Here is a 27,865-nt window from a genome sequence, read left to right as displayed (position 1 = left end):
AAATTTTTTTGTATTGAACTTTGCATTTCCGTTTCCATTATCAATAAAATACTTTTTATTGTTTTTATTTATTATGGTGAACACAAAATATTAATGATGTTCCCAAAATTTTCTACAAATTTTATTTATTTTCTATATTTTGTATTTTATCTATTTTACATTTTAAGGGTTGGCCCATTTGATTCAAATGGTTGGATTGTTATCTTTCACCTTGATAGGGGTGGATAATTAAGGTGCATGAATTTAATTAACAAAATTTTGTGATTAAAAATAGTCACCTTAAATATAGGATTCGACATGAGAATGGGAATAAGAGGAGTTCAATAAAAAGTAGTATTTAAATTACATTTTTAACCTCACAATAAATAGGGACCAAATTCTAAAAGTGAAGTATCTTAGTCAAAGAAAGTCCAAAAAATTAAGATATGAAGATCGTGCATTTTTGAGATACTTCTTCATATAGATTTTTCTTATCTTTGTTGTTCTTTGAGCTTATATATATCCTCATCTTTCCCCTCTTTGTTCTGGTGTAAGTCCTCCCTTACCACAGTTAGGACAACTCTTTAGACCAAAACCTTGGCAGTCAAAACACCTAAAATGATAAATGTAAAACTCATTTTAATTTAAAAGTAAAATAACAAATTAAGATCACACATTTAATATGAGTGGTATTCTAAGGAGGTTCTTACTTCCATCTTTCAAAGATGTTTCCATTCTTCTTATTCTTTCCAGTTCCCTACAAGTAAAAATATATGTCATTGATTTATAGAATAAAAGTAAAAAAAAAAAGATGTCATTGATTTGTAATTATTAAAATAACTAGAATCAGAAATAAATAATCCATCACAACTAAATGTGAATGACAAATACATTCCTATGAAATGCCGGAAAGAAATAATGAGATGATAATTATGGAATGTTGAAAATAATCTATGTTATTATGTTTATACATAAATCTAACTTCATTAATAAATAATAATTTTGTTGCCTTTAAGCATTTCGTTAACATATAGATAGATCTAAAGGTGACCAAGTTGTGCTATATATGTCCTCTTTTCATGTTAACTTCTGTACTACATTAATTATCATAACAAATTCTGTGAGCAAAGTCAATATTATATATACTAATAAAAAGACAAGGGATGCAAGAGACAATTCAGTGTACTTGACTGTCTTTTTCTTTTATTAGACTACTATTTGGTTATATTTATTTGAAGAGAAAAGTTGATGGCAACAATCTTAAATATTCTAGGAGTACTTCAAATTAAGTGTTGGTTGATCGTTATCAGTTCCCTCTTGCTGTATGCGAGTTTCCGCTATAACTCTCATACCTTAAGCATAAATACAATAAGGTTCGAGTGACTCAGGCACTGAGCTCTTTACCCAGAATCTCTGTATTTGTAATCAGTTCAACTTGGTATCAGAGCCACATGGCTATTACCAACGGTGACAACTCAGTTTCCTCCACAAACAGGTCAGGCTCCGGATCTGTTGTTTTGAGTTTGACTCAAAACTCTCTTCCTATTCTGTCCAACATCACTCATTACCTATCCATTCAGCTTAACGGAGAGAACTACTTATTGTGGAAGGCTCAATTCCTTCCTTTTCTGCATATGCACAGGTTAATGGAGTTGATTGAGGGTACGCCACTAGAAACACCACAAGAAATTCCAGATCCTGTTGATAGTAGCAAAATGATCACAAATCCTGAATACGCTTAATGGATACAACTTGATCAATTGGTGCTCAACTGGTTGGTTGCCTCTTTGACCGAAAGAGTCTTGGCCCAAGTTGTTGGCCTTTCATCTGTTGCAGAAGTAGGGAATGTGTTGGGGTTCCCTCCTTATGAGGTGGGCCTACTAATAAAGACAAGAAAGAAGAATAAAGAAAAAGACAAAAAGAAGAAAAGTGATTGGAAAATAAAAGACAAAAAGAAGAAAAGGGGTTGGAAAGTAAAAAGACATTTTGCAATGGCTTGCAATACGTCCTTGGCTATCTAATGAATTGGGAATATCTCAGTCACTACTCTCTCAAACCTAACAGCTCTCAAAGGGAAAATATTAGAGAAAGGAAAGGGTCTTGAGAAGAAGGTTTTTGGGAAGAAGAAGATTTACAAGGGCTGAAACAAAGAAGACAAATCCGTTTTTTCAGCATCCCTTCTTGCTTCCTTTGTTTTACTTCCATTTGCTATCTATTTTTGTTGATGTTTTTGTTGTTGGAATCAAACAACTTTCTTGATGTTCATCATATAATTGTGACTAGATAGAAAAACATTGTATCCCATTATTATTGTTGATAATAGATGATTTGGATTTCAGTTCTGTGGTTTTTACCCTCACATTGAGGGGTTTTTCACGTAAATTTTGGTGTCTACTACTGTTGCTTACTTTGCGTTTGATTATTTGTTTCATTATAGCATGCTTTTTATTTGTTGCTAAATTCTCTTTGATTTGCATAAGGAAAATATAGGGATCATTCCCAACAAATTGGTGACAAAGCACTTGGTTTTTTGTGTGAATCAAGGAAAGAGGTTTAGTTAGAATGATTTTATTAAATAGAAGGAATTGGTCTCTTTGAAAACCAAAAATGAAGGACTTATTGCTTTTCAAAGACTTGTACACACCTATGAGAGGTGATAATGGCAAACTAAAAGATATTTTCAATGAGGATTGAGAACTCCTTGACATAAAAATAGTTGCTTTTATTAGACAATGGTTGGATGATAGTGTCTATCATCTTGTAGCAAATAAAACCTCAATTGTTCCATTTTAAAATAAGTTGGAAGAATTGTATGAGAAGAAAATCACCGACAATAAGGCTTTCTTGATTAGGGAACTAATAAATTTGATGTATAAGGAAGGTACCTCCATCACTGAACACTTGAATCCAATGAAAGATATTGTAAATCAATTAGCTTCAACGAAGATGGTGTTGGACGATGAGCTTCAAGCTCTATTATTACTTAGCTCATTGCCAAAAAGTTGGAAAACACTTGTGGTATCTCTCAATAACTTTGTGCTCGATGGAATAGTGACAACAAGTATGGTAAAGAGCAATTTGCTCAATGAGAAAATTAGAAGAAAATCATTAGACCCAAAACTAGATGCTCTACTTGCAAAAACTTGGGGTAGAAGCCAAATTAGAGGTCCACATAGCCATGACAAGTCCAGAAGAAAGTCCAAGTCAAGGAAAGACATTACATGTTTTCATTGCAAAAAACAAAGTCATTACAAGAGTGAGTGTCAAAAACTCAAGAGAGACAATAAGAAAGAAGGGAAAGAAAGTGAGAGAAATGAAGAAAAGGAAATCACTACAGTTACGAGTGGAGATATTATTGTTCTTACAAGTTGTGATGAGTCTTGCATCAATTTAGCATGTCATGACATAGATTGAATTATTAATATAGGTGCTTCCTATCATGTTACTCCTCACAAAGAATATTTTATCTCTTACAGTACAAGTGATATTGGTGTTGTAAGAATGGGAAATCATGGAACTTCCAAAATTTTGGGGATGGGTGATATTTATCTCGAGACTGATGCAGGCTATAAATTAGTTCTCATGGATATCAGACTTGTTCTAGATCTCGGCTTGAATTTTATTTCAGTTGGAAAGTTAGATAAAAAAGGCTTTAATAATCAATTCGACAATGGAAAATGGAGACTATCTAAGGGGTCTCTAGTGGTAGAAAAAGGCAAGAGGTGTTGCACTCTCTACCGCACATAGGGACACATGTGCAAAGGTGAAATGAACACTATGGAGAAGGAAGTTTCTACAGAATTGAGACATAGAAGATTGGGTCACATGAGTGAGAAGGGAATGCAAATTCTTAACAAGAAAAATCTGTTAACTAGCATGAAAGGTACGCATTTTAATTCATGCATTCATTGTTTAATTGGTAAACAAAATAGTGTTTCATTTCAAAGCTCTCCTCCTCATAGAAGAAAGAATGTTTTAGAATTGATTCATTTGATATTAGTGGGCCTATGAAAGTCAAAACTCTATGTGGTGCATCTTACTTTGTTACTTTCATAGATTATGCTAGTAGAAAGGTATGGGCTTATGCTTTGAAATCTAAGGATTAAATATTAGATGTTTTTAAAATTTTTCATGTTATGGTTGAAAGAGATACAGGTAGACTTCTCAAGTGTATACGTACTGACAATGGTGATGAGTATCCATTTTAGAATCATTGTAAAAACCATGACATTCGGCATGAGCAATCAATTCCTAAGACCCAACAACAAAATGGTGTACCTAAGATAATGAACGACACCATTCTAGAGAGAATTAGATGCATGCTATCACAAGAAAAGTTGTCAAAATGCTAATGGGGAAAAGCTATGCGTATAGTTAACTTGATAATTTTCTCGTGTAGTCCCTTTGAATGCTAATGGAAAGCTTCAATCAACTCTTGTGTTGCACCGAAATAACTACATGAATCATCACTATACTAGGGTCTCAACAACCCGGACCCAACCTACCATATTAGTAATCACAATAGGAAGCCTAAATAGTTGATCGGAAGTAGCACACTAGCCGAGGGCCCGACTGCACCCCATATTCTAAGTCTAGCAACCAAGGGTGGCATGACAACCTCCTCTACCCCCATATCCATTTGAATGAAGTAATTATGATCATGAATAAATTAGTAGAAGATCGAGTCATTAGTCTACCTCCTCCACCTCCTAATGTCAACCCTGAGAAAGATCGACATGGTCCACGATGGTGCGTTTTCACTAATTTCCCAACCACGACCTAATAGACTACTTCACGCTATAAAGAACATTCACCCAAAAGGTGAAATTGAATGACTTCATAGAAAGCAAGCCAGCCCAAGTTAACACTAACCCCTACCCAATCTCTAACAATGGGGGAGTTTGAATGTAGTTGGAGCATTAAACTATGGTAGCACAACATTGGATACACTACTAGTGAGATTTGTTAGACAGTTTTGTATGCCCTTAGCTTCAATTCGATTTGATGTACTTTTGTTATTTATTATAAATAAATAAAGTGCATGTTTGATTCATGTTGTTTGGTATAGTTCTGTGTAAGACCCTAAAATTGGACACTTATAGAGACTCGTGTTAGTTTTAAATGTTCACAGCCGTTGGATAAGTCTGGGGAGATTTATTCTTCCAAGGCTAATACAGGTGTGCCACCAAGTGTTGGGATGGATTGTCTTGGCCACCAGGGTAAGACCCGGGCACATGCAGTATGAGATTACTTGAATCCTCGAACCGGACCAGATTTCTAGTATTGCCCTGGACCTTAGAGATAGATGGGAAAAACTGGAAAGTTACACCTGACCCCTAGACTCGATTATGACACTTCACTAGGTGTCAGATCGGGCTATCTTTGATATGCCAATCAGTGAGATCCTTAGTGGGGATCAAAACCTAGGTATGTTGGGACAGTCTGAGAATTCATCTGAGTGGATGATCATAGTGACAAGATCAACCCCTTTGTCGGACAAAGGTAATGATTGGGACTGCACTCTCTCTAATGGAAACCAAACTGCTGGCAGTTGATTTCAATCGTTGAAATTTTGTTTTGCAAAATTAATATATACATATATATATTTGTACGGTTTCAAAATGTTTGCAAATGGTTTTAATTCCTGGGATCCATGTGAGTGGAGAGTGTGGCACTATTCCTTGCAGCCGAGGGAGAAGTCCTCTCTTGTCGGGCAGTGCTTGATTATTAAGGGCTGAGAGGTTAAGTGAAAGACCATTTAGGATAGTACCTGATGGGCTAATTTTGCACCTGTCCACAGTCCCTGAGTTTTTATAAGATGGCTTGGCCCAGGGACCACTTAATGTAAGTATTGGGCCCATAGGGTCCATGTGATGGGCTCAGGGGTTCACTGAGCTTTTCAGTGAATTCGGCTGGGCCGAACCCATGTGGCTGGTGTGTAGATCAATGCTTGGGTCCCATGCCATACAAAGAAGCCCAACTAGGCAGCAAATTAGAAACTAGTTAAGCACTAAACACTTAATGGGCCAAAAGCCGATTTCGGGCTGGGCTGATATGATCACCCATCTATGGGGTGGATCTGAGATTAATGTTAACAAAAGGATTGGACTTTTAACCTTATCCTCTGGGAGACCAAATTCAAATCAGATTTGAATCTGGTAACCTACTCATAAGATCAGGAGTAAGTTAACTTAATCTATAGATATGATTAAGATAATCCCCTATCCAAATACTAATTTGGATTGGGATAACTCCAAATTTAGGAGGTTTCTTAATGAAGAAGAAAAGAGGAAAAACCCTAAGAGAGAAAAGAGATTTTCGAACCAAGGGTTCAAGCAAGAAAGCATACACACTCCAGAGAGAAGAGAAGAAATTCAGCCATCTTCGTCCCAGGAGTTCTCCTCTAGTCGCCGCCATTCCTTCTTGCAAGATTTGATCTTTGCAGACGAAAGAAATCAAGAAATCAATTCTTGACATCAGTCTTGCAGAAAAGACTATAAAAGATTTGGTGTTCAGAGTTTCTAGAGGGTTATTGAGAAGGATCCAGTGTGTAGGATGCACTCTGATGGTTCTGTTCCACCATAGATGTGTCATCTTTAGTAGGAGCGGATCTTGGTGTCCTCTTTGGGCGTGAACACCAACTTTGGGAGATACTGCTTCTCTGGATCAGGTATAATTATTCCCTTTTCTTTTGGTTCAGATCTGGTTCGATTATGGTTCAAATAGGATCCTTGAATAATGTATTCTAAATTTAGGGAATACGATTCCCAGTTAGGAGAAGGTAGGAAAATTTTTGAAATTCGCCCACCCATTCCATAATCTTTTTGGCATCCATAAGATGGATCCTACCATTCTTTCAAGATTCAAACAAAGCAAAGAGCTACAACAATTCTTTTGCAAGCAAGGAATAAAGGACTCAACATGCAAAGCAGCCATCAGGACCTTGGTCGAGATATTCAAGCATCAACAAGAAACATGTCACCCTAGTTGCGTCAACATTGAATTTTGTGCACACAATATGCTAGACACAAATCCCTATCACAACAAACCCTTATTCATGATGACAAGGATTTGCAGCCATGAAATGAGGAGATCATTAATAGACTAGGGGAGCTCTGTGAACCTAATATCATTGCATACCCTAAAGCTCATGAAAATCATGGAAGATGACATCCATGGCTTGCCCATTGAAGTTACTGACTTCAATTGTAACATCTTTGTGACTTGTGGCTCTATTGTGCTCCCTGTAGTCATTGGCCCATTCTTCATAAAGTAGGAACTTTAAGTAATATTGGGGCAAATGGCATATCATTTCTTCCTTGTCCGATCACTGATTCATGCCCTGGCCTTAGTACCATCAACATACCACCAACGCATCAAGGAAAGACACAAGAACACTTTGATTCTTTGTGTTTGTTGCAATCAATCTATTTAAAGGCATTGTTTTATATTTGTGCTTACATTGTTATATTCTTTGTATTTGATGTGATCAAGGAAGAAATCACTAGTGTTACTAGGGATAGCACCAAGGAAGTCTATTTAGGTATAGCAAGCACCCAAAAGTCCTACTAGTTTGTAAATGTTTGATTGGCACCTAGGAAGTCTAGTCAATTTGTAAATGGAATTCTCAAGAGAGGCTTGAGGAGAAGACACGGCCAAGGTTGGCTGAACCTATATAGAAATCTCTATGTGCTTTACATTGTTCAAGAGCAGTGAATAGGGCCCATGCAGCTGCAAAATTGGGTTGTCTTCTAGTTTTTTATCCTATTGTTTTGTTCCTTTTATGCTTTCTGAGTTGTTATTCTGAGATTTCTCCAAATGTGTTTAGTTTTTCTTTCTTGCTTTGTTGTTGTTCTATCAATGTTTCTCTATTTTAATGAATATCTTTCTTAGAAAAAAAAAGGTTTTTAATCAATTTTGTTCATAATATCTCTAATGTCTTCTAACTCCTTCACCTCATTACACTCTTTCATAAGTAATTCCCACTTATGGATATTGTATTTTCCTATAAAAGAAATACATGACAATAGGTGTCTGAATTCAATTAATTAATTGATAGTGGCCAACCCTACCTTAAATTAATTGAATTCATGATAATAGGCATTAAAGCAAGATTGATGAGGGTACATACTGAATTGATGACCAAAGTTATTGAAGCTATAAATAATTTGAAGTTGAAAAAAATTGTCCTAATTTGGTCTCAATTTGGCATGTCACAAAGGAAGCACCCATAGGTAATTTCCTCTATCCTTTATAAGTTTGGTTCTGGTTCTTCTTGAACTCTAATAGTAGGGGAATCTGGTGGAAGAATTTGCACTAAGGACCATAATGTTTCTGTTAGACAGTTTTGTATGCCCTTAGCTTCAATCAAAATGATGTACATTATGAATTTATTGTAAATGAATAAAAGTGCATATTTGATTCATGTTCCCTTGGTATGTTTCTGTGTAATACCCCTAAACTGGACACTTAATGAGACTCATGTTAGTTTAGAATGTTCACAACCAGTGGGTCGGTCTGGGGAGACCAATCCTGACAAGGCCGACACTATGGTGCCACCAAGTCGGTTGGGGTGGCTTGTCTCAGCTACCAGGGTGAGACCCTAGGCACACACAGTGTGGGATTAATTGAATCTTTGAACTGGACTAGATTTCCAGTATTGCCCTGGACCTTGGAGATTGATGGGCAAAACTTGAAAGTTACACCCGACCCCTAGACTTGATTATGATACTGCACTAGGTGTCGGATTGGGCTATCTTTGATGTACCAATCAGTGAGATCCTTAGCGGGGGTCAAAACTTGGGTATGTTGGGACAGTCTGAGAATTCATCTGAGTGGGTGATCATAGTGACAGGATCAGCCCCTTTGTCGGACAAAGGTAATGATCGGGGATGCACTCTTACTAATGGAAACCAAAACTGCCGGCAGCCGATTTCAATCGTTGAGATTTGTTTTGCAAAATATATTTTATATGAGATATAAAAGTATATATATTATGCTTTCAAAATGATTTGCAAAAGGTTTTAATTCCCGAGATCCATACTTGAGAGAGTGCAACACTATTCCTTGCAGCCGAGGGAGAGGTCCTCTCTTGTCGGGTAGTGTATGATCATTATGGGGTGAGAGGTTAAGTGTAAGGTCATTGAGGATAATACCTGATGGGCTAATCTTGCATCTGCCCACAGTCCCTGGGTGTTACAAGGTGGTTTGGCTCAGGGACCACTTAAGGTAAGTGTTGGGCCCATAGAGCTCATATGATGGGTTTCAGGGGGTGCACTGTCCATAACAGTGTATTCGGCCAGGCCTTGTAACATAGGCTGGGCTGAACCCAAGTGGCTGATGTGTAGATCAATGTTTGGGTCCCACGCCATACAAGGAAGCCCAACTGGGTAGTAGTTTGGAAGGCTTAATGAATGCATAACCCTAAATGGGCCTTAAGCCCATTTCAAACTGGGCTAATTTGATTAGTCTTTAAGGGGCAAATTCTGAGATAAGATCAGCAGATAGGATTGGGCCCACACCCTATCCACTCAAAGAGTCCAAGATCTAAATGAGATTTAGATTTGGAAACTTCCTAATTAGATTAGGAGCTGGCTGATCTAGTCAGCAGATAAGATAAGGATTATCCATTATCTTAAAGGGACTTCTAATCCAGATATGATTTGGGTTAGCAACTCCTAATGGGATTAGGAGCTGATCCCTTTAAGTCTATAAAAGGAAGAGGGGGCGGCAGCCTTTAGGCATCCAACACACTCACCAGCAACAGTCTTGTCTTCAGAGCTGAGATCACAGAAGAGAGAATTCTGCACCCTGCAAATACTCTCTAGCTGCCTCCTACCTGCAGCTGCTGCCTATAGCAGTTCGATCTCCATTGCTTGGGAGAAATCAAGATTGGATCTTGATTCCAATATTTTGGAGAAAAGGTTAGTAGGAGTTGTATTCACAAGTCGTCCAGGTGATTCTTTGGAAGGATCAAGTTCTTAGGAAGAACACTACTGATTTTGCTCCACCCTGCACTGTGCCATCTTTAATGGGAGCAGATTTTGGATCCTACCTTGGGCGTGAACACCTCCATTGAGAGATATTGTTTCTCTGTATCAGGTATTATCTCTCTCTCTTCCTTTTGGTTCAGATCTGGTTCAGTTTATGGTTCAAGAATGATCCTTGAAAATAAGGTTTTCTAAATAGGGAATTCGATTACCAGTTGAAGGGAAAGAAAAATTTTTGAAAATTGCCCCCTTTATTCCGCAATCTTTGGGCGTCTATATAATGGATTTCCTATCCCTTCAGTGGTATCAGAGCCATGGTTCAAATCTTGAACCATTCTGTTTCAGATCTGAACCTGCGCAAATAGGGAGAAGGCGTTCTACCCAGTTTGCGCAGATATGGGTTTTGGGAAATTGGTTCCCAAAACAGATGGGCAAATAATCTGAAATTAATTTTAAATAAATTTGATTATTATTTAGAATAGTTCTTTCTAATTTTCTTGATTTATGGGCTGTTCGTACAAGAGGAGATCGAACTCTTGGTTTGCGCAGAGAGAACTGCAAGATTTCCAGTTTATTGAATTTATTTATTACATTTGGTCTGTAAATATCTTTTTTTTTTAGACTCAATGTATAGGCATTCAATCTGATGTAATAATTAATAGAAATAGGATTTCTATGGATCGAAGATGGCGTTACAGAGAAGGAGAATTCGCAGATGGGAGATTCGATATCTGCGATTTGTAGTTTGTGAAACTGCAATCTGTGATCTAACCACTGTTTTGCAGGATGGAGTGTGCGAACAGCCCTGATTAACTGATTCTTGTTTTTTTTTATCAGTTATTTAATTTTAAATTATTTTCTTGAATTAAGGATTTAATTAAAAATCAAACCCTAGACCCATTCGAACCAAGATTGGTTCAAACTGTTCGGACCAAATCTAGGGTTTAATCAAGGCTGAAAGTCAGCCCTAATTTTTCCCACTAATGGGCCCGAGGATTGATATTTAATTAAATGGTTAATTCGGCCCAACCTGTAAAGGCCCAGTTTTAAATAGTTAAAACTGATAAAAGGCCACTTTAAAGGATAAAGCTATATGGGCCGAACTGGGTAACCCTAATTCAGCCCATATACTTAGATAATATTAATGGTTAATATTATGGAATTTTAACGGGCTTCCAATGGGCCTGACAGATAATTAATTGATTGGATCAATCTATTCCGTCATGAGATGTATGAATGTGTGATGTGCTACGTACATGGGCCATAAGTACTTGGCCCATGCTCATTCGACAGTGGCTCTTGCGCACACCGTGGTTGAATGCACATCATTGCCATGGTGTCCCTTTTGGTCATTGGATGACCTCACTCAGTGGTGGGCCCCACCTCATCGAGAGGTTACGTGCAGAATCCTAGCCGATTTAAGGCCCACCAAAATCTAGCTTTATGAAAGTCAGGGGGAGCCACTTTGGTTTGACCTAAATCAAACTAGGGCATAATTATTTGTTCCCTCCAGCTAATATGAGTGCATGTGATAGGGAGATTCATATGATGAACTCTCTAAAGGCCTTCCATCATTAGCATGAGGATGGGTCCTTTAGTAATGAGGAAACACACCAGAAAATGGGCTATCCATTTGCTGTTGGGCTTGTCTAAGTGTTTAATAAGATGATAGGGGTGTCATAGACTGATGTGGGAGGGGCTTCACTAGAAAATGGGAACTCTCTCACGGTACCTTGGCATTCACGAATATGATGGGTAAACACTCACTAGACAGAAAGGTTTACCTAAAAACGGCTCTGAACCTTAGCTGACAGAGGCCAAAGGGAAAATTCATATGATGAGTGGATGTGATCCTTCACAGAAAGGTGGTGGGGTTTTGTAGCTGAAACAGTTGTCTCCATGCACCCTATGTGATTTCCCACATTTCCAGAGACAACCCGTAGTCTCCATCATTGAGAAAGGAGGGAAATCTCAGATATGAATAAATGGAAATGGATGGTAGATTAAAATCCATATCTATGAAATGAACATGAATCAAATTAGGTTGTGGACTGATGTTTGCTCTTTTATCAGAAAATGGCAATGGATCTTTTGCAAAGCTTCTTGATGACAACAAGCCTAAGGGCCCAAACTACGCCAACTAGTACAGGAATCTTATGCTAGTCCTAGCTTCAGAAAAGCTGGACAAAGTGGCAAAGAATCCTACCCCGGAGCATCCGGGTGACAAGGCTTCTGAGGCCCGAAGGAGTGACTATCAGGAATGGGAGGAGAAAAACTCACTAGCCTAGTGTTACATCATCGCCTCCTTGGACAACCCAATACAGAGGTAGTTCGATCAGATCGAACTTGCCAAGGACATATTTGACAGCCTGAGGACGATGTATGAAGAGCAGAATCGTTCTACTCGACAAAAGGTCTTGAAACAGTTCATGACCACTCAAATGTCCAAGGGCCAACAAGTTCATGACCATTGTCTTCGGATGATGGGTTACATCAACGAAATGGAGGCTCTTGGATCCGGGCTGGACCTCGCAACCCAGATAGATGGTATCCTTAACTCTTTGCCTCCTTCCTTTAATCCATTCATCATGAACTATAACATGAACAAGATGAATGTCAGCTTGCAAGCGCTCAGCAATATGTTGCAAAGAGATGAAGAACTGATTAAAAAGGATGAGCCTGTAGCTATGCTTTTTGAAGCTTGCAAAACAGGCAAGAGAAAGAGGAAGGCAAAGAAGCCTCAGAAGAAAGCCACTAAGAGCAAAAGGCAGAAGAAAGACAAAGCATCAGATGCCTATCACTTCTACAAGAAGACCAGCCACTGGAAAAGGAATTGTCCTGCCTACCTGGAACCCAAGAAAGGTAATTTTGAAACTTGTGTTATAGAAACAAATTTATTGGTAGCCTCAGTGTCCTGGTGTATTGACTCCAAGCTTCAACTCATGCGTGTAACTCACTACAGGGGTTCAAGGTAAGCAGATGGCTGAGTGAAGGAGAAGTCACTCTCTACTTGGGGACTACTGCAACTGCTGCAGCCGTGACAATAGGAACCATGCAGTTAATTTTTAGAGAAGGAAAAGTTGTACTGAAAGATTGTCTTTATGTACAAAACTTAAGAAGAAATTTGATTTCTGTTTCAAAACTTTGTGCAGATGGTTATTCTATCTTCTTTAGTAATACGATTACTATTAAAAGAAATAACAGATTCATCGCATACGGGGAACTAGAGAACGGTCTCTATGTTCTACATCCTTCTCTAGAAACTAACATAACCGAAACTACGTTGGCTGAAATCCTCAAGAAGAGAGCCCGTGATACAGTTAATCCCACGTGTCTGTGGCATTACCGACTTGGCCACATCGGTGTTGACCGAATCACAAGGTTGTTAAGGATGGTCCTTTGGATTTTCTAACTGTAGAAGATCTTCCCACCTGTGAGCCTTGCTTACAAGCCAAGATGACGAAACAACCATTTAACGGTAAGCCTGAAAGTTGTACATGCACACTTGACCTTATACATACTGATGTATGTGGTCCCCTGAGTGTTAGGACATGGAATCAACACGTGTATTTCATTACTTTCATAGATGATTTCTCACGATATGTTTAGGTGTACCTAATGAGACACAAGTCTGAATCCTTTGAAAAGTTCAAAGAGTTTAGACAAGAGGTCGAGAAACAGTTGGGGAGAGAAATTAAAGCCATTCGATCTTATCGAGGTGGCGAATATCTCTCTGACGAGTTCAGGGACTACTTAAAGGACAATGGGATAGTATCACAATTAGCTCCTCACCACAACTTAATGGTGTTTCAGAGAGGGGGAATAGGACCTTATTGGATATGGTCTAGTCACTTCTCATACACTCAGAGTTACCCACATCCTTTTGGGGTTATGCTTTAGGGACTATGATTTACGTGCTGAATCAGGTTCCAACCAAATCAGTTCCGAACACTCCATATGAACTTTGGATCGGAAAGAAACCAAGTGTCAGACATTTGAAGATTTGGGGTTGTCCAACACACGTTAAAAGAATGAGTGCGGACAAGTTGGAATCCAAGACTAGCTGTTGCCTATTTGTAGGCTACTCAAAAGGCTCTGTAGGTTACCTTTTCTATGACCCAAGTGAGCAGAAAGTGTTCTGCAGTCGAAATGCCTAGTTCTTGGATACTGATTATATCCTGGACACCCATTGTCAGGAAATTGTTCCTGATGAGGAGAGCTCAGGAGCAGTGGGAGATGTCCCATAAGTTCCAAGTAGTGACCAACCTAGAAGATCCACTCGGGTATCCAGGCCACCAGTCCGTCATGGTTATGACCAGGATAGTTACTTGGTGGAAACTTTGACTAGTGAGGAGGATCCCGCGACTTACGCGGAAGCTATGTTGGACATAGATTCCCAGAAGTGGGTGGAGGCCATGAGAGCAGAGATGGACTCAATGGAGACCAATGGAGTCTGGACTCTAGTAGATCCGCCCTCCGGGGTAAAAGCAATCGGTTGCAAATGGATTTACAAGAGGAAGAAGGGCCCCGATGGTAGAGTTGAGACCTTCAAAGCTCGTCTGGTGGCAAAAGGGTACACTCAAAAGAAGGCATCGATTATGAGGAAACCTTTTCGCCTGTGGCCATGCTTAAATCCGTTAGGATCTTGATAGTTGTAGCAGCATACCATGATTATGAGATTTGGAAAATGGATATCAAAACTGCATTCCTGAATGGAGATCTTACTGAAAATATCTATATGCAACAGCCACAAGGCTTCATAGCTACGGATCAGGAAAACATGGTATGTAAACTTAATAGATCCATTTATGGAGTTAAGCAAGCTTGTAGAAGTTGGAACATCCGTTTTGACTTTGCCGTCAAATCGTTTGACTTCGAGCAGAATCTGGATGAACCCTGTGCTTACAGGAAGTACAGATAAGGTTACCTTCTTGGTTCTGTACGTAGATGACATTCTACTCATTGGGAATGATGTAAGAATGTTGACTACCGTGAAAGTATGGCTTTCACAGCAATTCTCCATGAAAGATCTTGGAGAGGCCTCCTATATACTGGGTCTTCGACTCTATAGAGATAGATCAAAGTGGGTAATATGATTATCCCAATTTGCCTACATTGACAAAATAGTCAAAAGATACAGCATGAAAAACTCCAAGAAAGGAAATGTTCCTTTTAGGCATGGAGTCACTCTCTCCAAGAAGATATCTCCCAAGACTTCTAAGGAGATTGATGGCATGAAAGATGTTCCCTATGCCTCTGTCGTAGGGAGCATCATGTATGCAATGCTGTGCATTCACCCTGACATTGCTCAAGCAGTGAGTGTAGTAAGCAGATTTCAGGCCAACCTAGGGCAGGAGCATTGGACTGCTATGAAAAACGTACTTAAGTACCTTTGAAGGACAAAAGAGTTTTGTCTAGTATTCGATGGTAGCTCACTACGGATCCATGGGTATACAGATGCCGATTTCTAGTCGGATCCAGATGATAGAAAGTCGACATCTGGATATGTTTTCACGATAGGATCGTGTGCTGTTTGCTGGAAAAGCAGCAAACAAGGGTCCACTGCAGACTCCACGAACGAGGCCGAGTACATTGCCGCAAGTGAGGTTGCCAAAGAAGCAGTGTGGATGAAGAAGTTCGTTAACGAGTTGGGAGTAGTTCCATCTAGTACATCACCCATCCCATTGTTGTGAGACAACAATGGAGCTATTGCTCAGGCTAAGGAGCCATGAGCCCATTCGATGTCGAAGCACATCGAGAGGAAGTACCATGGGAGATTGTTGGTAGAGGGACATCCTGATCAGAAGGTAGCCTCAGCGGAAAATGTAGCAGACCCATTGACAAAGCCACTATCACAGAAAGTGTTTGAGAAACACGTGGAAAGCATGGGACTCTGGCTAGTACCTGATTGGACCTAAGTGCAAGTGGGAGCTGTTAGACAGTTTTGTATGCCCTTAGCTTTAATCAAAATGATGTACTTTATGAATTTATTGTAAATGAATAAAAGTGCATATTTGATTCATGTTCCCTTGGTATGTTTCTGTGTAATACCCTTAAACTGGACACTTAATGAGACTCGTGTATGTTCACAGCCAGTGGGTCGGTCTGGGGAGACCTATCCTAATCAAGCTGACACTGTGGTGCCACCAAGTCGGTTGGGGTGGCTTGTCTCAGCTACCAGGGTGAGACCCTAGGCACACACAGTGTGGGATTAATTGAATCTTTGAACTGGACTAGATTTCCAGTATTGCCCTGGACCTTGGAGATTGATGGACAAAACTGGAAAGTTACACCTGACCCCTAAACTCAATTGTGATACTACACTAGGTGTCGGATTGGGCTATCTTTGATGTACCAATCAGTGAGATCCTTAGCGGGGGTCAAAACCTGGGTATGTTGGGACAGTCTGAGAATTCATCTGAGTGGGTGATCATCGTGACAGGATCAGCCCCTTTGTCGGACAAAGGTAATGATCGGGGATGCACTCTCACTGATGGAAACCAAGACTGCTGACAACCGATTTCAATCGTTGAGATTTGTTTTGAAAAATATATTTTAATGAGATATAAAAGTATATATATATTATGGTTTATAAAAGGTTTGCAAAAGGTTTTAATTCCCAGGATCCATATAAGTAGAGAGTGCAACACTGTTCTTTGCAGCCGAGGGAGAGGTCCTCTTTTGTCGGGCAGTGTATGATCATTATGGGGTGAGAGGTTAAGTGTAAGGCCATTGAGGATAATACCTGATGGGCTAATCTTGCATCTGCCCACAGTCCCTGGGTGTTACAAGGTGGCTTGGCCCAGGGACCACTTAGGGTAAGTGTTGGGCCCATAGAGCCCATCTGATGGGTTTCATGGGGTGCACTGTCCATAACAGTGTATTCGGCCAGGCCTTGTAACATAGGCTGGGCTGAACCCTTGTGGTTGATGTATAGATCAATGTTTGGGTCCACGCCATACAAGGAAGCCCAACTGGGCAGCAGTTTGGAAGGCTTAATGAATGCATAACCCTAAATGGGCCTTAAGCCCCTTTCGTACTGGGTTAATTTGATTAGTCTTTAAGGGACGAATTCTGAGATAAGATCAGCTGATAGGATTGGGCCCACAACCTATCCACTCAGAGAGTCCAAGATCTAAATGAGATTTAGATTTGGAAACTTCCTAATTAGATTAGGAGCTGGCTGATCTAATCTGTAGATAAGATAAGGATTATCCCTTATCTTAAAGGGACTTCTAATCCAGATATGGTTTGGGTTAGCAACTCCTAATGGGATTAGGAGCTGATCCCTTTAGACATCCAACACACTCACTAGCAACAGTCTTGTCTTCAGAGCTGAGATCACAAAAGAGAGAATTCTGCACCCTGCAAATACTCTCTAGCCGCCTCCTTCCTGCAGCTGCCGCCTATAGCCGTTCGATCTCCATTGCTTGGGAGAAATTAAGAGTGGATCTTGATTCCAATCTTTTGGAGAAAATATTGGTAGGAGTTGTATTCACAAGTCGTCCAGGTGATTCTTGGGAAGGATCAAGTTCTTAGGAAGAACACTATTGATTCTGCTCCACCCTACACTGTGCCATCTTCAGTGGAGCAGATTATGGATCCTACTTTAGGTGTGAATACCTTCATTGAGAGATATTGTTTCTCTGTATCAGGTATTATCTCTCTCTCTTCCTTTTGGTTCAGATCTGGTTCAGTTTATGGTTCAAGAATGATCTTTGAAAATAAGATTTTCTCAATAGGGAATTCGATTCCCAGTTGAAGGGAAAGAAAAATTTTTGAAATTCGCCACCTTTATTCCACAATCTTTGGGCGTCCATATGATGGATTTCCTATCCCTTCAGTTTCAGGAGGGTTAGTCTTGGTCTATTCATTATTTAGTTACTTATGTGGGTTTTGGATAATAAGGGGCTAACGATTGAAGTGAAACAATTGTTTGAGAGCAATTTTTAATTGGACAATTTGAAAGGTTTTGATCAGAGGATAGCTGAAGGAAAAAAATCTAACTGTGGTCAAATAATTAGGTAAAGAGATATATGTGCAACCTTATTAGTGATAGTTTTCAAGGATGTTGTATTGATAAATTTTCTAAAACTATGTTCTACAGAACTGAGAAGAAGAGGTTGAAGAAAGTTTGATATATAGAGCTTTTTGTGAAAGGAAAAAGATCTAAAAGGTAATTTTCTATTAAGCGAATCATGCACTAAGGCACACTAAGATAAAAAATCATAAAGGTTGCTTTACTTGCTTACACTTATAATGGTGTTGAAGGGGAAAGGGATCCATTATTTACAATGACAACTCCTTTGGAAGAAATCATGCAAGTGATATTATGGTTGATTATATTATTTACATTGTTTACTATTTGGAGGGAAATATCCTGCCGGGTGTGCAACTTCCTGCAATCCATAATATGGACTGCTCTTGATAATTGTTGAGTGTTGTCTAAATTATTAACCTGTTAAATGCTTAAATGCTAAGTTGTTATCTATCACAGCAATAAGTAAATATTGCTGACTTGCATTCTCTTTTTTGGCTTTTGCTAATGTTTTTTACAACATACTATTGTTTGAGAAATGTCATAGAGATAAAAGGCATGGTATTGTCTTATCAGTCAGGAGGAATGCGGAATGCTTGAGAAGACACAAGGCTACCAAAAGAGAGCTAGATCTCCCAACTGATGATAGCCGGTGCAACCACTATGATGCTTTTGACTATTGCAGTAGCAACATCCTTGAGGGAGCTAGAGAAAGTCTATTGAAGACAATATTAGGAGGGTTTATGAATATGCCCTTTATTTATCAAATGTGATTTTGTAAGGGAAGCTTTTATGAATATGACCTGTATTAGTCAAATGTAATTATGTAAGAAAGCTTTTATCGATGTATCTCTGAATTTTGCATCTCTCTCAAAACATGTCTATTGGGCTGAATGTGCATGCCTCTGTCACAACCAAGATATTTGGGTTGAAAGTGTAATGATAAATAAATACGGTATATGTTAACTTTCAACTTTCTGCTATATGCCAATGTAAGTATCACTTAGCTTAGGGGATTCCATCAAAAGTATTAAAATTTTATATATAACTGTAAAGGTGGAGGGTGAAAATGCGACCAAATCCAAAGGTTGGTGCCCCTATTAGATGATATGGGTGAATTATAGCATTAATTCACATGACAAAAGCAAGTGGAGTCATGTAAAAAGCTTTCCTACTTGGCTTGATTAAGAGATCCTTATAATATTACTGATATTACTAGACTGATTGCTTTCATTTTATCGGTCCAACTTGAGTGGTCTTCGATTCAATCAAGTGGTTTGATCACTGTAGAAAATGGTTGGATTTCACTTAGACCCACTTGAGAGAGAGAGAGAGAGAGAGAGAGAGAGAGAGAGAGAGAGAGAGAGAGAAAGAGAGAGAGAGAGCTTATTGGCAATTGAGTGGGTTGATGATTGTGCCAAAGATCAACTAATATAGGGTACCTTCTTGAGCTTTAGCCTAGATGACCCATTTGAGCCCATAATAACCTACAAATTATAGAGTTTTTATTGAGTTTGAGCTGGACCCAGAATCAATCTATCACATAAAAATATTGCTATTTTAATTAATTAATTTATTTATGTAGACTGGCCAGTGTCTCTAACAAATGGTATCCCTCATTTCAAGCACAGGAATGGATTTTTTTCTCCTAAATTCCCATAAGAATGGGAAGTTTCAGCATTCTTTTACTATTCATTAATTTCTAATTTTATGGAACACAAATATTTGTTACTAAATTACCAATAAGAAAATTATTTAATTTTTTATTATCATCAATTAATAAAATTAATCAATTTTTGGATTTTCCCATGCATCACACAGGGCCCGCTAGTATACCTATAAAATATGTGTATGTACATTTGCAATTGAAAGTTTTACATATTTTCAATGCATTCTATTTTTAAATTGACCATAGATCCCTATGAAAGATGGCTATATAAAATATATACATAAATTCTTTCAAACCTAACCAACCTCAAGTTTGGCCTGGCCCAGTCCAAGCCTGAGCCCAATCCAACTTGTGTTGGGTTAAGCTCAAGTGGACCTAGGTTGATAAACTTTGGCTTAACTTTGGGCTGGGCCAAGCCCCAAACCAAGGTTTTCTCCTTTAGTTTTGGGCCTTGGTTGACCTTCAACCCAACCCAACCGATGCCCAAGTTGCACCCCTACATAGATTGTGTATACTTGCCATATACCCAAGGATAATAGGGTGAATAGAGCACATGATGCAATAGTTGTTGAATATAATAAAAAATTAAGATTTTCTATCATCTGTATAAAGTATGTAATCATAGTTGGTCTTAATCTCAACTAATTCAGTGTCTATTTATATTCCTACATTAATGTTGGATAAATATCTTTGAGATAAGTGTGCTTTCTCAAAATATGCTTGCAAACTATATGTCTATCTTACCATTACCCGTCTTGTACAAGGACCTCAGTAAACTAGAAAACTGTTCTACTTAGCTCTCTTTTAAAATAGGTTTCTTAAGGTTTGTTCTGCCAACACTGAAGGGTTCAAATGTATTAAGCTTTCTTCTCTTATCAAACAATGAAAAAAGGTATTAAGCTTTGTTCCAAGTAGCATAGTGAAACAATTGGTGATTGAATTGTCAACATTTCCTCGATATAACACAATCGATTCAATCAGCCCTAAAGATTTGATTGCAGAAGTGCCAAGTGCAAACTTGAACTTATTCTAGTGTTTTGCTGTGCAATTTTATTTCCATTAGTAGAAATGCATAAGAGTAAAACTTGCACTCTTATATTTTTGCACCAATGAAAATGAAATTGCACTGCAAACAAGCCATGCCTTAGGTAAAAACTAAAAGAAATTTGAAATAAAAATAGAGAAAATACAATATGCAGGGCTGTTTAATGCCTAACAAGGGAGGGATATGTTCATGGACATGCAAGTGTGTTTTTGTGCATTTTATGCTAAGGAGAAGTTACGAAACCTTGCACCCAGGGCATTCTATGGCACCTTGTCCATTGCAAATTCCACACCTACTCTTTGCTGCCTACAGATTCAAGTAAAGTTGGTAGATCTTTGATCAATGATCAAATCATTTGTGAATCAACTCGATAAGATTTGTAGATTTGTTAATTAAGGGGGTGTTCTACAATATGAATGTTTTTTTGTTTTAATTTGTTTTTGAAATTATCACATCAGCAAAAAAAAAAAAAGAAACAAAAATATGTTCTTGAACTGTATTTTGTTTTGATGAGCAAAAACAAGTTGGTTTGTTTCAAAAAACAATACATGTTTTCAATGTTAGTTTGAAAAGGAAAAACATATATAATCAAGAACATGGTTTCTATGCTTTTGTTTTATATACCAATGAGTTCTCAAACTAGATGCTTTTGTTTTATTTTTGGAACTCACAACAAGGAAAACAATTCATATTAGAGAATAACACCTATAAAATTACTTGCTTTTCTTCTTGTTTTATTTTGGTAAAGTTCAACTTGGATACAAAAAAAAAGATAAGATCACAAACAATGACAAAACAAATGACCACCTTGTTGAAGGACAGGCTCTGCCAAAGTAATTATTACAATCCTTGTTTAGAGATAGAGGACATTCCTACAAGCAAATAAATTCTGATATCTCCAAGACCAACTCTACCAGGTTTTCTTTTACTGAAAGCATGCATTCAATGTCTTATCCCTAAGGGGGTGTTTTCCAATGTGAATTGATTTTCTTTTTGTAAGTTTCAAAAACAAAACAAAAACAACTTGTTTGAAAATAAACTGGTTATTAAAACAAAAATACAAAATCACATTCTTGATCATATATGCGTTTTTTATTTACAAAGGTGAACACAAAACATCTTATTGAATTTTGATTTAAAGAACATGTTTTCATTTGGTTATCTAATATCATGAACCACCAGCTGAGCCTAACTCTACATGATTTTCTTTTAACATATGATTTCCATGCTATAAAATTTGGTTTTGTTTTAAAAACCATTAGAGGGTGTTTTGGCAACATGATTGATTTTGGTTAATTTGCACATATAAAAACAATTAAATCATTTGTTGTGGCAGATTTTTTCTTTTTCAAACAACAAAGTCATATGCACATTGGCAAACACTTCTATGAAACATAACCAACTTGCTTTTGCTTCAAAAAAGATGTCTTTGATCAACGGCCAATATAGTTACCAGTTCAGGTAGGCCTGGGGCATACTATATGTACTAGTTGAGTCAGAATATATTGTTCACCAATTCAGCACTTCACTTAACAATAATCCCTTAAGATTGTGTTTGGTAAGATAAAAAATAAGTGAAACATGAAACGGAGGGAAAAATTTAAATCTATCTATACTACTATTAAAGTGTGAACGAGAGTATGAAACTTTTGTTTGACTAGAATATACCCCAATTTTTGAATTTGGTCCATCTATAATTGTTAAGACAAATATGTAATTAATTTGAACAATCACTTTTCTCTCATTCAAATTCCTCTCATTAAGTCTTATATTTAAGATATTAAAACCCATTAGTATTCATTGAATTATACTCTTGATTAGAATACCCCTATTTGAATTTGGTCACTCTCTAATTGTGAGGGTACAAAATGTAATTTGAACTGCTACATTTATCCACATTCAATTCCCTCTCATTACGACTTATATTTAGAGTAAATCCTGTTTCTTCATTGAATCCTATATTAATTAACCATATTAAAGAAAAATAAGTGTGATAAAGAATGATTGCTTATATTGTTTATAGAAATAATTTATAAATTTAAAACCAACCAAAAAATGAAGTTGTTTTCCTGTTTGGTGACAAACCAACAATTCAACCTTTAAGGTTAAAATGCATCATTTGATGTCATAGTTAAGTATTAAGAAAAATTAAAAAAAAAGATGAAAACACAAAAAAGAAAAAGGAAAATACAAAAAAGTTTGTAAAAAACATTTGAAAGATATTCATCATCATCATCATCATCATCATCATCATCATCATCATCATAGAAATTGCCACATGAAAAGCACCTGCATACTTACTAGTACCACTATTAAAAGTGTGCATGATAATGTGAAACTTTTATTTGACTAAAATACCAATTTTGAATTTGGTCCGGAGGTCCCTCTCTAATTGTAATGACAGAAATGTAATTTGAACAACCACTTTTTTACTCCTTCAAATCCCTCTCATCAAGTCTTATATTTAAGGTATTATTGCTCATTAACACCCACTAAATTCTATTATTGACTAGAACACCCTTATTTTTGAATTTGCACACTTATTTTTCTTTAATACGATTAATGAATATATGATTCAATGAAATACAAATTTAAAACCAACAAAAAAATGGAGTTGTTTTCCTATTTGGTGGTGAGTCAACAATTCAACTTTTTGGGTCAAATGTGTCAACCCTAGATGTTATAATGAAATAATAATAATTGAAATTGATGAAAACACACAAAAGTATAAAACTATAAAAAAATTGTAAAAAATAATTAGGCACATTTCAAATATTGTATATTGACCATATTAAACAAAAATAAGTGTGACAAATAAGAATAACTTTTATAGACATAGAAATATAAAAAAAATGTAAAAAATTTCGAAAACATATTATTTACTACCATCATTAAAAATTTTGCACACTTACTAGTTCTCTAGAAATATCAGAAAATTTCTTAAACAATTTCCCTTGATTTCTTTGACTACATTTGGCATTCCTTATTTTAAGGACTTATCTCCCTTTCTGCGGTTAAAATGCTCCTATCAACACTGAACTTTTTACCAAGTCCTTAAAATAAGGAATGCCAAATGCAGCCTTATTTCTCTACGATGTTCTATCAAAACAAACATAGCATAACTGGGTATATGGTTTGAGGTAACTACATACAAACAAATACATATGCTATTCTTAACTTGCATAAAAAACATTTTACTTTTTTTTCAGCCCAATTGAACAGGTTAAGCTAGAAGCTATTTGACCTGACCAATTGGGGCTCAAATGTTGGAGCCAGATTTGCTTGAATTCATATTGGTCATCAGTTGCTTAGAGCACACTGATCAGATAGCCATGATTTAAATCTTTCGTTTATCATCTCTCTCTATGAGTGTATGTAATAGAGGAAAGTTTCGTGTAAAGAGCAAACAGGCTCTTAAATTGTAGCAATTAGAGTCGCCACAAAAGAAAATAGAGAAATAGTACTTTGGAACTTGGTAGAGAAGGTGTTTTACGTTATGTAGACAGGAGATGTGCATAGCATACCTTATTGATTGAAAATCCGCCTGAGCTGAATGCAGAAGCTGTGAAGGTCTTGGCCCTTTCTGGCTTAATTTGAAATACATTGAGATTGGGATGAGGATGGGAAGGTAAAATAGACGGCATAGCCACATCGATGAAATTGGAAAAGGAGAACTTGGCCATTTCTCGAGTCAGAATGAAATTCCTTTTGCTCCAAGATGGCCGATGCTAAGCACAAGTTGGAATGAGTTGATAACAAAAAGAAACAATGACATCCACTTGCTTGGTTTGATGGATCATTTTATCCCCACTCCCGTCCTCTCTCACACACACACACATATACACACTAGAGATAAGATTGTGGGACCCAAAATTTTCAGTTATTTGATGGTTTCTGAAAAGACTAAGGGGGGTGTTCTTTTCTTGGATTTTGAGAAGGGGGAAAGTTGGTCAATAGGATTATGATTCTCATTGACCAACAATCGTATGCTTTTTTTTTTTTAAGATTTATGTGGGGACCAAGGAAAATTTATTTTCCTGTGTATCACTTACCCGGACAAGTGATAGTGTGATACCCAACTCTTAGGTGGGTAAATAACTTTCCCACCGGGGAAAAATTACCAACACTTGAATGGACAAAAATACCCCTTTTAATAATGGATTTTTATGGCTAAAATGATCATTGCCTTATTTACATGGGAAATAAAAGAACATAGTAAGTGCACTTACTCGGGTAAGTCTTTCCTAGGAAACACTTGGGTAAGTGACTTACCGAAAAGTGGACGGGGCCACCTAAATTAAAAGACTTAATATTTTGCCTTTAATGACTGAAGTTGCGGGTGCATGGGAAAAGGTTTGGCTGTTGGGGTCCAACAGCATATGCTGTTTGAGAACATTCTTGGAAAATCCGCGTTACCATGAGGGCACTTACCCAGATAAATAACTTACAAAAAAAAGTGCACCACCCAAATAAATAACGTACCGAAAAGCGAACAGGACCTAAATTAAAAATACTTAATATTTTGCCTTTAATGACTGAAGTTGCCAGTGCACGGGAAAAACTTTGGCTGTTGGACTGCTGTTTGAGAACATTAATTCTTGAAAATGCCACGTTATCATGAGAGTATGGTAAAATAGTAATTTCTCTTTTTTTACCAAAAGACATGGGCGTGAATGGGTTAATGTGCCCAGCCCAAGAACGCTCTCAACAGCATAGGTTGTTGGGCTGTTGGCCCCAACAGCCAAAGGTATCTCGGGTGCACGCCATGGCATTGCATTTCCATTTTGACTCCATGTAAGTACCACATGGGCGATTTGATTTTAAAGTTGTGTTTAGTTCAATAATTTAATTATTTTAATTTATATCAAACCAAATAAAACGTTTAACATGTAAAAATTGTATTTAGCATTTTAGCTTGGTAGATTTGATTTGAAATGTTACACTACATCTTTCATTTATTTTAACCCCAAACTTTATTCCCATATGAGGAGAGGCTACTTACAAAGGGAGACATAAACACACCACTTCCTTGACTCCGTTGATTTTTCTGGGGGTAAATTTCTGAAGCCTCCCTTGAAGTTTTTCACCATCACTGAAAATTCCCCTAAAGTTTGATAGTTCCAATCTCCTTCCCTAAACTTTTTAACACAATTTCAAGTGGCCCAGACTTTTAGTGAATGAGTTTTTAAGGTAGTTGTGGGATCTTTAATTGTTGGAGCTGAAGTTGGGTAGGTTAGTATATCCTTGAATATTTTATTATTTAATTATAAAATAAAAAATAATTATTTAATGAATAAGTTTTTAAGGTAGCTGTTGGATCTTTAATTGCTGGAGCTGAAGTTGGGTAGGTTAGTATACCCATAAATATTTTATTACACTACAAGAAATATGACCTTTAGCTACGGACAAAACTGAAAGGATGAGAGATCCATCCCATGGACGCCCAAAGATTGCGGAATAAGGGGCGAATTTCAAAAATTTTTCTCTCCCTTCAACTGGGAATCACATTCCCTATTTAGAAAATCATATTTTCAAGGATCAATCTTTAACCTTAAACTGAACCAGATCTGAACCAAAATGAATGGGAGAGAATAATACCTGATATGGAGAAATAATATCTCCCAACGAAGGTGTTCACACCCAAGGAAGGATCCAAAGATTGCTTCCACTGAAGATGGCGCAGTGCAGGGTGGAGCAGAATCAGCAGTGTTCTTCCCCAAGAACTCTGTCCTTCACAAGAAACAGTAGGATAGAACGTGAGCACAGCTTCCTTTTCAATCCTTTCTCATAGAACTGATGTCAAGATCCAATCTTGACTTCTCCCACAACTGGAGATCAAACTGGCAAACAGGGCGGCAAGAACAGGGAGGCGGCAAGAGAGTATTCGCAGGGTGCAGAATTCTCTCTTCTTGATTTCAGCACTAAAGAGGATCTGATGTGTTTCTTGGTCTCTCTCAAGGCTGCCGCCCCCTCATTCTTTTTGTTAACTTGAAAGATCAGCTCCTAATCCCATTAGGAGGTGCTTATCCAAATCATATTTGGATTAGCCTTCTCTTCTAGTGATAAGGATAAACCCTTATCTTATCTGCAGATTAGATTAACTTTATCCTAATCCTATTATGAGGTTTCTAGATCTGAATCACATTCAGATCTGGATTCTCTGAGTGGATAGGATTAAGACCCTATCCTATCTGCCAATCCATCTTAGAATTCGCCCCTTTAATTAACTAAATAAATAGCCCAGTTCGAAATGGGCTTTAGGCCCATTAAGCTTATGTGCTCACTCAACCTTCCTAACTGCTGCCCAGTTGGGCTTCCTTGTATGGTGTGGGACCCAAGCATTGATCTACACATCAGCCACATGGGTTTGGCCCAGCCTTTGTTACAAGGCCTGGTCGAATACACTGTTAAAGACAGTGCACCCCCTGAAACCCATCAAATGGGCTCTATGGGCCCAACACTTACCTTAAGTGGTCTCTGGGCCAAGCCACCTTGTAACACCCAGGGACTGTGGGCAGATGCAAGATTAGCCCATCAGGTATTATCCTCAATGGTCTTACACTTAACCTCTCAGCCCTTAATGATCATACACTGCCCGACAAGAGAGGACCTCTCCCTCGGCTGCAAGGAACAGTGTTGCACTCTCCACTTATATGGATCCCAGGAATTAAAACCTTTTGCAAACATTTTAGAAACCATAATGTATATACTTTTATATCTCATATAAAATATACTTTGCAAAACAAATTTCAACGGTTGAAATCGGCTACCGACAGTCTTGGTTTCCAACAGTGAGAGTGCATCCCCGATCATTACCTTTGTCTGACAAAGGGGCTGATCCTGTCACTATGATCACCCACTCAGATGAATTCTCGGATTGTCCCAACATACCCAGGTTTTGACCCCCGCTAAGGATCTCACTGATTGGTACATCAAAGACACCCCAATCTGACACCTAGTGCAGTATCATAATCGAGTCTAGGGGTCGGGTGTAACTTTCCAGTTTTGCCCAACAATCTCCAAGGTCTAGGGAAATACTAGAAATTTGGTCCAGTTCAAAGATTCAATTAATCCCACACTGTATGTGCCTGGGGTCTCACCCCGGTAGCTGAGACAAGCCACCTCAACCGACTTGATGGCATCAC

At 37.8% G+C, this 27,865-nt stretch overlaps 1 protein-coding gene across 2 annotated transcripts; it reads right to left on the bottom strand.

Moving 5' to 3' along the window:
• Positions 1-291: 291 nt before the first annotated feature.
• On the bottom strand, positions 292-24,529 carry LOC148865471 (uncharacterized). Of its 2 annotated transcripts, XM_088979864.1 has the most exons (4): positions 24,245-24,529; positions 20,964-21,026; positions 690-736; positions 292-592 (listed from the first exon to the last, which is right to left on the bottom strand). In XM_088979864.1, exons 1-4 carry the CDS (start codon positions 24,401-24,403, stop codon positions 505-507), a joined length of 357 nt encoding a protein of 118 aa, XP_088835990.1. In that variant the 5' UTR covers positions 24,404-24,529; the 3' UTR covers positions 292-504. The 2 variants fall into 2 exon arrangements, with proteins under 2 accessions (XP_088835990.1, XP_088835991.1); XM_088979865.1 differs by lacking the exon at positions 20,964-21,026 and having other exon boundaries at positions 24,245-24,507.
• Positions 24,530-27,865: the final 3,336 nt, after the last annotated feature.

This window comes from Nelumbo lutea, chromosome 3, assembly GCF_056320005.1.
Source record: "Nelumbo lutea isolate HS-2025 chromosome 3, American lotus-T2T, whole genome shotgun sequence".
Classification (NCBI taxonomy): Eukaryota; Viridiplantae; Streptophyta; class Magnoliopsida; order Proteales; family Nelumbonaceae; genus Nelumbo; species Nelumbo lutea.
This window is presented reverse-complemented; position numbering and strand designations above follow the sequence as displayed.

Excerpts from the sequence above, each read along its gene's own strand:
- LOC148865471 (XM_088979864.1), bottom strand. The coding sequence starts at position 24,403 with ATGGCCAAGTTCTCCTTTTCCAATTTCATCGATGTGGCTATGCCGTCT. Across the intron at positions 21,027-24,244 it reads GCGGATTTTCAATCAATAAG|GCAGCAAAGAGTAGGTGTGG; the intron begins GTATGCTATGCA and ends TTGAATCTGTAG. Across the intron at positions 737-20,963 it reads TAGAATGCCCTGGGTGCAAG|GGAACTGGAAAGAATAAGAA; the intron begins GTTTCGTAACTT and ends TTTTACTTGTAG.